The 10,611-nt window shown below is 31.9% G+C and overlaps 1 protein-coding gene across 6 annotated transcripts in view; it reads right to left on the bottom strand.

Moving 5' to 3' along the window:
- Positions 1 to 5,590: 5,590 nt before the first annotated feature.
- Positions 5,591 to 10,611, bottom strand: part of LOC115977623 (disease resistance protein At4g27190-like) — a 42,968-nt gene continuing 37,947 nt past the window's right edge. For all 6 annotated transcript variants that reach the window (XM_031099590.1, XM_031099589.1, XM_031099587.1 and 3 more), the window contains 2 exons: positions 6,669 to 9,660; positions 5,591 to 5,968 (listed from right to left, as the gene is read on the bottom strand). In XM_031099590.1, the coding sequence (XP_030955450.1) occupies positions 6,683 to 9,660 (2,978 nt within the window). In that variant the 3' untranslated portion in view covers positions 5,591 to 5,968; positions 6,669 to 6,682. The remainder of the gene's footprint in view (positions 5,969 to 6,668; positions 9,661 to 10,611) is intronic.

Raw genomic sequence — 10,611 nt, 5'->3', positions numbered from 1 at the left:
ATATTGAAAGGCAATTTAAGTTCATGTATGCTTGCATGAGATACGTAGCTGTCCACCATTGCTGCAATAGCAATGAAAGCCTCATCTTTAAGATAAAGAATCAACATAATGCTTGTAAAAGTTGCCTAAAAGAGTTAAAGATTCAGTAAGATTATAGAAAAATTAATAAAATGTAATTAATTATCTCACTAAAATAAGGGGTAAGATTTCTTCCTAGAATTAAATTAAATTGATAATTCCAAATTAAATTTTAAATTGATAATTCTTTAAAAAAAATGTACTAAGGAATTGATAAGTCCAGAATTAATATAATCTTGATATTATTTTAAAATTAAAACTAATAATTCAAGAATACACGTGTAGAAATCTTTATAATTTGATGGATTATCAAATTAATAGGTAAAGAGTCAATATTTATAGAGGTTTATATAATGGATTTCATGGATTCAAAACTGCATTTATGACTCATAAACACAACCTTAAAAAAACTTTAAAACAAAGAAGAGAAATACATACCTGTAATAAGAAGAAAAAAAAGGAGAGTTAAATTGCCTATGTAGGTTTGATAAAGACTTCTACTATGGATTTCACAAACATCAAATTGCCTAAGTAATAAGAAAAAGAGAGAGAGAGAGAGAGAGAGAGAGAGAGAGTTAGATTTCTAAATAACATAGAAATGGTAAGAGAATGAGAATTATTGATAATGGGGGAGAGAAAAGAAAAAGAAGTTGTTGTGCCTAAGAATATATAAGAATAAAATGTTGACATCAATGACATGAACGTAATGTAAAAAAAATAAAAAATAAAAAAAGTATGTAAATGTGAATGATGCTAATAAGAAAATAGGATAGATTTTTTATTTTTTTTTATTTTAAGTTATAATCAGTTTAGAAATTTAAAGTTATTTAAAGAAGAAGAAGTTAAACTCAAGATAACTTTATCCAAAAAAGCAATAAAGTCATAGAAGAAAAGTTGATAAGAACAAAGAAGATGATTTATTTACCATTTTTTTTTTTAGCTAAAAATAATTACTGCAATTTGAATTTAAAAAAAAAAAAAAAGTCATATGAATAGTATGAAAGGAAAAAAAAATTTGATATGAATGTAACATAAAAAAAAAAAAAAAAAAAAAAAAAACATGATTGATGATTGATGGTGGTAAGGAAACAAGATAGAATTTTTTCTTAAAACCTAATTATCATTGTAGAAATTAAAAACTAAAATAAAAACACAAAGAAGAATAAGTTGTTATCAACGTAACTTTATCCAAAAATGAAATTAAAAATGATCTATATTTGTAGAGTCTCATTTGATATAATGTAGCTCAACAGAAGTTTAGTAACAATAAATGTTACGATATTATATATTATATAGACATAGATTCATTTTTTATCAAATAATTTTTTTATATTTCCTAAGCAAAATGTTTGTTTAGTTTGTTTACTTATTAAACTACCAGTTCTTTTTTTAATAATGCTAGTGATGATTAAAGAATAGAATTTAGTGAGAAATTATGAGCATCCCTTTTTAATTGTTGACAAAAAGCATAAGAAAAGTAATTAAAGTCAGAATCTTAAACTTCCATTGATAGAATTAGATTCCAAGAACAAGAAAATCTAGTTAGAAACACAACTATTGACTTTGTGGGATTGAGTGTTTTTTTTTTTCTTTACAAGAAAATCTAGTTAGAAACACAACTATTGACTTTGTGGGATTGAGTGTTTTTTTTTTCTTTGATGCATGCCTAAAGAAATCTAAAAGCTTATAGTTTAAGGGTTCAATTACTGATGGGCATTTCTCTACGAAGGACTACATAATCATGATGGACAAACAACTTAAAAGAGCTTAAAGTTGAAGACTTCCCCGCCATCAATAGCGTAGTGAGCTGTGAAATCTCTGCCGAGCATAGAACCTATAATTTTCTCCCAAAGTTGAAGAAGATTTCACTTCATTACATGCCTGGATTAGTTAGCATCTCTAGTGGTTTACACATTGCTCCGAAGTTAGAATGGTTGAGTTTTTATAATTGTCCAAATCTTAAGAATCCATTACTTGATGAAAAATCTAGTCATGATTTGAAGAAGATAAAGGGTGAGAAGAGTTGGTAGGAAGGATTGGAGTACTGGGGCAACGGTTGTCCTGGCTATTTGGATGAAATTTTTGTTCCAATTGACATATGGGATTGCTGAGCACTCGATATATTACCTAATCAAAATTAGTCTGGTCATTTCATTATGCAAGCTCATTGGTTCTATGTTAATGATATATTGTAAGCTGGGGCATCCATGGACCACTTTCTATTTTCTCTGCTCGTACTCTAGTAGCAGCTATCAGCTATGTACGTATCTTTCATTGAATATAGTCGCTCCTGCCTGATGTATCTTTCTCCTGTATTTGTGAAAAATATGTAGTGTGGATGTATCTTTCTCCAACCAGTTTAGTAGGCCATCTCATGGTTAACTAATTTCCTTTTCCCTCTTATCTTCGAGAACGTATTTGGTATCAAATGATACCATATCAGCAGTATCAAAATCCAATAAGTATGAGACATGTCATCAAAAAATAACTACCTTACTAACAAATGAAAGACGTGTTAGTAGGTAGTTATTTTTGTACACATGTTTCTTATTTATTGAATTTTGTTATGGATGACATAATATTATTTGATACAAAATAATTTTTTCTTATCTTCACCTAAGAAGGAAATCTGATATAGCCCGTCATTGCTCCTACCCACTGTGTTAAATAATTTGTGTAATAAATACTACTCTTTGCTACATGTATTATTCTCCAACATGGTATTTCTCAAACTCACTCATATATCTATTGTTAGTCACAAAAATGTCTTGTCTCTATCTTCTCCAATTGTCTACTTCTCGTTACCTCTCCTTTTTTCTCTTTTGATGTGTACTGTGTAATAACAAAAAGGGAAAAAAAAATTTAGAACAAAATTCTCTAAACTCCAACTTCTTTGAATCACTTCCCTATTTTTTTACCCTCTAAAAACTTCATGGGGATTTATTATGGCACTGCCGAAGAAACCAAAATCAATCCCCTTCTCCCATTCGCTGAGAAGTTTATTATCAAAATTCCACAGACCCCGTTGCAATCCTGTGACAGCTCTCTCAGCTACCAGAACTTGAACAAGAATAGACTGTCCCCCACTTCAATGATTTTCTTGAGCGTTGTTTCTGGCTCCATGCTCTGCTAGTAGTTGCTTTTACCGCTCGTCTGTTGTAGGGTTTTTTGGCGAGGAAACTCCCCATCAAACTCAAACGGGATTCCTCAATTTCCTTCATCGTATTTCGTTAGCGATCTTATTGTCTTCCTCCTCATTGTCAGTTAGGGACATGGTTTGAAGCTTTGTAACTACATTAGGATCAATTTGCATAGGCCACCATCGTTAGAATTATAGATAAATGATTAAATTTATAATTTCCTTAAAGCCTAAATTTTTGGCATAATTGGACCAGCCATTTTTTAAAAATAAAAATAAAATTATTGTTAATTTGATGAAAAATTTCAGGGAAGGGGAAAAAGTGTACGTTATTGAAAGATAAAGAGAAGATATTACTACATTTTAATCTAATAGGGAACATTGATCATGGAAAGTCCTATTTACCCCTAAAAATATACACTATTTAAAGAAAATTTTAATTCTTTTATAATAATAAAAAATATAATTTTAATCATACATAAACCCATAACCCATAACCTCTAAGCTCAAACCCCTTAAACCCATAACTTCAAACTTTCACTCTTCGATCCGAGGCCCATGAAGGATCTATATGGCACGTGGAAAAGAGTTTTATGAAGGTGGAGGTCTAACAATCGAAGATTGGAGTTGGTGATAATGTGGCTGCACGTGGATATTTGGAGGTCATCATGAACACGGGTGTGGGTTTATTAATTCACATTTGGGTCTGTGTTGGTTGTGTAGAGGTAGGCCTGTGTATATGGGTTTGTAGTATGTGTGGGTGTGTATTTTTTGGTGTATACGCGGATGGGACTCTAGCTTGTACATTGTGTATTAGTTGAAATATTGTGTGTTTGAATGTGGGGAGAATATGATGTGAATGAGTATGTGGTATGTAGAGCAAAATATTTGATGAAAATACTAAGAGATTAAATGAGTATTCTGATATTGCTTGTCTATTTTCTTCTCTTGATTTGCTGGCTTTAATTGGGTCAGTTTCTCTCCGTTTTTGGTTGGTTGCTCTATTATTTGTTGTGGTGTTCCTCTGGAATGGAAATTTTGGGTATTAGAGATGAACCGGAGAGGCAGCCTATCATATTGACGATGTTATAGACAAATACATTCTTCATGTTACACAACATTGTCACGAGAAAGGATTTGCTGCTTTCCTTCACAAATTAGGTTAGCTTACAGAAAAAAGTAAAATCACATCATGAAATAGCCACCAAGATTCAAGATATTAAAATATTAGTCCGTGAAATCGAAGTGAAAGATATGGCTTTAATTCTCAGATCAAGAATCACAAAGCGGTGAGGATGGTGAGAACTGACAAGAGAGAGAATTGAAATTTGGTTTTTATTTTTATTTTTATTTTTTTATATATGAAATGGGTGCAAAGTTGGCCACTGATGTGGTAGGTAAATCAATTTTATATTATTCTAATTAACATGTCAAACTTTTCCATCCAAGGAAGAACAACATGAACCAAGTTAAAATTGCACTAAAAAGTTAGGGACTAAATTAACACAATTAAAAAGTTATAAACCAAATTGAGATATGATGTAAAAGTTAAGAACCAACTTTGTAATTTATCCATCCATTTTATATTTATCTGTTTAACGCGTCAAACTTTTCCATCCAATGGATAACAGCTAGAGTCAAATTGACACAGTATTAATAAGTTATAAACCAAATTGACACAATTAAAAGATTAAAAACCAAATTGAGATATGGTTTAAAGAATATTGACCAACTTTGTAATTTAACCAATTTAAAATTCACATATTTTATAAGTCTAAATATTAGCCTAAGTACATTAACCAATATATTAGCTCAAATAACATGTTTCTTTTTAAAAAACCAAAAACAAAATTCAAAATTTTAATATTTTAAATTTTTTTTATTGTATTGGTCAAAACACTCGAAATATGCCTGGCAAAGCCAGTATAGACCAGTACAACTCAGTATTTTTTTTGATACATTTTAGAAGAATACTAGTACTGACTTAATGGATAGCATGTATATCACCAGTACCAGTACAATATTGACTTTCCAGGTTTAAATCATATTCATCATATATCAAGCAAGACAAAGATTTGGGAAATATGATCATGAGCCAATTCGAGCTTTTCCAAACAAAAAATTAAAAGTTGTAGATATATGAAAAAAATCAATTTGGCTACCAAAAAACTCGAGTAAATTAGCAAGATTGCATATTAAATGGTATAACTTCATTAGAAATTTTAGAAAATCAGGACCAACCATATGGAAGGGTTTCAGTCCATTTATTTAAATCAGACACTAAACAATCACATGTCAAAATAGTAGAAACTCACATTCATGTTATTTTAAAATGTATAAAAACATGAAAGTTTTAAATCTTACAAACCAAACGTTTGGAGCAAACATTCTCCCCCCCTTACACGGGAAAGTTGTGAACAAGAATGAAACCAAATGCGCTAGTTTAAAATGTATATAGATTGTAATAATTGTTCAATAGCATCTTCTCACCATAAAAATTAACACCATTGCCTTCAATATGTCCCAAATTAACTACATTCTCATTTTAAGGGCAATTTTGTCAACATTGAGCAAATAAATATTGAAATCCTCTCTAAATATAGCCACTTCAACGAGTCATCAAACCAAATGCATTTCCAAATTCCAACCATAATTATCACTTTAATTCCAAGTCACTTTTCAACTCTTAAGTGTTGAAGTTCAAAGAGTTGTTCAATCATGTCATTGGAGAATGCCTTCAACTTCAAACATCTGCACATATTTAAGCTTGTTAGTCAAGCTAGACTTCTAGTATATACAGTACATTTCTAAATGCTTTCTGGAAGCAATACTGTTCGTATGTACACAAAAGTTTCTGTTATTAACAAATCAAACAAAAATTCATGAAATACCCATGTAAGAGTGAAGAAAAATTGACATCTTACATGGTATAACTTTGTTGAAAAGTTTTCATTAAAGATTTAATACAATCATGACCAAATATAAGGAAGGTTTCAACCCAACATTCATCGCATCCAGACGATATCTTGAAAAGGAAACAACATCAAATTTAAATAGGCTAAAGTGCATACTACACCCCTAAAGCTTGCTATGCGTGTTTAGTTCGTCCAAATTAAATGATGCTATATCATTTTCATTATGCCACTTTATTTTTGTAACTAACAAAAACTGTAAGTTATTTTAATTTTATAAAGTATTTTAAGGCTACAAAATGATGTAGCATCATTTTATTGGACGAATTAAACATGCATGAAAAATTTATGTGGCATTTAACGGAAAATATAGATAGAGGGTGACTGATGCAAACAAAATATAACATTCAGAGGTAAATCTAAATTTTGAAACTTCAGGGCGTAAAATCCAAAGACTCCCACACTAAAAGAGTGTAGTTTGCACTTTAGCCATTTAAATATTACAAATTCAGAGTTTGAGCTGATATTTTTACCATTACCTCATCCAGAAGAACTACTGTGAAGGAGATTGAAACCATATAGAACTTAATCTTTCTTTAATAGCATCATCTTCCCATTCCAATTCACTCCACCATGATTCATGTGCTTCAATACATCTCAAGTTGATTGCATTCTCATTGTTGAAAGGCAATTTTGTCAACATTTTGCACATGCATATCTTAATCTTCTCTAAAGATGACCATTTTAATGAGTCGTCTATCCAAATGCTTGTCACTTTTGGAAGATTAGAAAGTACTAACATCTTTAATTTTGGAAGCACGTCAGGTTCCATCCCATTATTCTCAGACACTGTAATTATCTCTTCAAGTTCAAGGCACTCTTCAACTTCTAAGTGTTGAAGTTTAGAGAGTACTTTAATCATGCCACTAGAGAATATCATCTTCAACTTCAAACATTTGCTTAAAGTTAAAGTTGTTAGCTGTGATAGGCTTTCACTATGTATAGGACCTTCCCAAATGGTTTTCAATTCTAGAACATTATTTATGACCATCTTTTCCAAGCATATTAATGCCCTTCCATCTATACGGTTACCATCAACAATCGTTTCAATTTCATTGCATCCTTCAATCAAACAACCTCGCATCTTGTTGATACTATCAATACCAAAATCTGATAGTCTTGAAGATCCCTTGTGGCCGATCCATTCGAATGCATGAGTCTTCAAAAGAACACCTGAAATTATTGGATCTACAAGTTCACCATTTGCAAACTTCAAACAATTCATATTTTGATATTCAAAGCAATCAAGAATTTTATAAAGGCCCGTGTCATGACAACCAACAGAAAATTGAAATGTGAAGGGGCAATCTTTCCACGTTGGGCTCATTGAGATAAAAACATCAAGACAAGCTACTGTAGGGAAGCAAATTGAAAGCGAAGTCAAATGTGTCAAGCTAGCCACTTCCTCAGAAATAACCTTTGCAGTATGCTCCCAACTTTGACTATTTGGATCCACATCTATTTGTAGCTCTTCCAATAAAGTAAGACTTGAAAAGACATTTTGACAATATTCTACATCACTTGAATCTCTAAAGCCAAAATTCAACCATGACATACGTAAACACTTCAACTGAACCAAATGTTTAATATCAAATGGAAAATGATTAAGCTGAGTGCCTCGAATATCAAGCACCTCAAGATGCATAAGTCCATCTAAGTGGATTTTCATTAGACTGACGCAAGAATGCAGATACAATGCTTTGAGACGCCTTAACAAAGATATAGAAGGTGGTAATAACTTAATTCCAGTGTCATGTAAATCTAGAACTAATAGACTTTTCATGTATCCAAAGAATGAATCAGGAATCACTCTTAGTTCCGGATTTTTCTGTAATAACAAAGTTGAAAGCTTACTGCAATATGGCATTTCCGGTAAAGTGCACAATTTACTATCCATCAAGGAGATTCGATTTGCTTGTTTCCATTCCACCTCACTGGGCTCTTGCAACCCTTCATGGGATTTCACGAAAATATTAAATTTACGTGTTTTATAAGAAATGTCAAGTGCCATATTCCTTATTAATTTGTTCATCCTTACAAAGTTCATCTTTTCACACTTCTCTAGCAAAGACACGTTGATAAGTTCCTTCAATATTGAATGCCCTTTATCACGTGCAACTCTAAAACCATTTGCATCACAAATGAAACCTTCAACTGTCCAGCATTCCAACAGAGGATCTATACAGATCTCATAGTCTTCAATATATAATGCACAATACAGAAAGCAATCCTTTTCATCCTTATTTAATAATTTATAACAAACCTTTAAGAACTCAATCAATTCATCAATGCCTTCGATTCTGATACTTGGCCAATTTTTTTGAAAACGACTTAATCCCTCTCTCCAGAGTTGAATACTATCCATTCTTCTAAAATTACTTGCTACCTTGTCTATCAAGAGCGGCAAACCAACACATTGTTTGACGACTTTAAGGGCTATTTCTTCAACATCTGGAATATTAAAATTTCGACCCACCTTTGCCTTGAACATTTCCCATGCGTCAAGTTTAGACAATGGTTGCACTTTAATTTCAATATCAGTACCCATATCACTACAAACATGTGAATATCTAGTTGCCAAGACCACCTTGCTATTTTCACTTTCATAAATTCCTATCAGAGATAGATCAAGACATTCCCAAACTTCATCCAAAAGAAGTAGATACCTTTTTCCTTTTAACTCTCTCCATATTTGTTGAGAAATTTCATCAGGATCAGTGATGCCTTCCACATTCAATTTTAACCGATCTGCAATTTTGTGTAGAAACTTTTCTAAACTCAAATGCTCTGATACAGTTACCCAAATAACAATATCAAACATTTTAGCAGTATCTTCATTGTTATTTAAGCACTTCATTATGGTTGTTTTCCCGATTCCCGGCATTCCCCAAAGTCCGATTCTTTTTGCATCCTTATCTCTTAAATGGCCCAATATTTCTTCAACAGTTGAGTGGAGAAATTGCTTGTCTTCTGGTTTGGGTCCACGCATAATTATCACACGCTCTGGCAATTTCTCAACCAGCATTCGTATCTTAGAATTTTCCTCTAAGCAAAGATTACACAGTTCATTGCACTTCTCTGCCATTCTTTTGCTAAGATCTGTGTGTAACTCACTTGACCCATCCCCACTCCGTCTCTTTTTATTACTTTTTTCAATATCGTACTTGATTTCAAGTTCTCTCACCTCTTTTTCACTCTTCATGACCCTAGAAATCCAAGCTTCACATGCTTGAGTGACTAGCTTTGTCTTTGTTAGAGCCAATATATCATCCCTTCTGGCATACAGCTTCTTTGCTTGTTTTCTTAACCTTTCATGGTTGTCTTCTAGATCATTTTCAGCTTCATTATCAGCTTTGCGCCTCAATTGAGTGAAAATCTGTTTCCCACGGTCGTAGAACTCCTTCCCCACTGCAGAACCTATAGCAGAAGCCGCACTCGAACATATTTTAGAAACTGATGCCTCCAACATATCTGTGTCACAACAAAAAGGAATTTAAGACATTAACAAAAATGAAAAATGAAGAGTGAATTTTCAGTTTAGAGAAGTAATAATAAAAATATATAACACAAACAAGGATGTAATAAGTCAAAAGATGCTAACTTAATTCGCAATCATGTTACTAGACGCACTCACATGGTTAAATTACATAATCAAAGCAACAGTTTTCACATTCTCATGAAAGATCTTTAGATGGAGGTTATTTTTAATCAACAACAACCAAGCCTTAGTTCCAAAAATTTTGAGTCAATTAAGGATTTGAACACACTTGTCAGGGTCAACCAAATGTTTTTTTTTTTTTCGGTCATTCTATTCTATCCGAAGTCGTTTCGCTCTATTACTTACTTGATTGACATGTCATTTTTACTAATTTTATTAATGTTATTTTTGGCATTCCTCTACCTTTTTCATTCCTCTTGAATCTTTTTCTCATTAGTACATTAATCACTCTCCTCTGAACATGATCAAACTATCTCAAGTGACACTTTTAATTAATGAAGATTTATTCATTCATGGGCTAATGCCCCTTTTTGTAAATTTATTTTTCCTTAAAACCTAATATTAAAACACATACTTTGCTCATGGAGCATTTTCACTCATAATTTATTTGTACTATTGTTTTAAATATAAAATAGAAATAATTTTATGACCCTTGTTATTTCTTGTGGTTTAGTTGTCTTGAAGAACATATGCATTCCACATCAAGTTGGTATATACATCAATAACCCAACTTTAGAAATTTATATTAGGCCAATTTTGTCATTTGGCAAGTTATTTAGTTAAACAGACCTTGTTCCAAATTATTTAGGGCCATAGCATTTGAAACACAATTTTTTGAAACTTCAGTAGTACATCTCAATTTCGCTATCCTTGAGTTCTATGCCACAGCGACTGAGTTGACAGCGACTTATGTGTTGATTTGT

The sequence above is a fragment of the Quercus lobata genome, chromosome 2 (assembly GCF_001633185.2).
Source record: "Quercus lobata isolate SW786 chromosome 2, ValleyOak3.0 Primary Assembly, whole genome shotgun sequence".
Taxonomy (NCBI): domain Eukaryota; kingdom Viridiplantae; phylum Streptophyta; class Magnoliopsida; order Fagales; family Fagaceae; genus Quercus; species Quercus lobata.
Note: the sequence above shows the minus strand (reverse complement) of the source record. Positions and strands in the feature narration are given on the sequence as shown.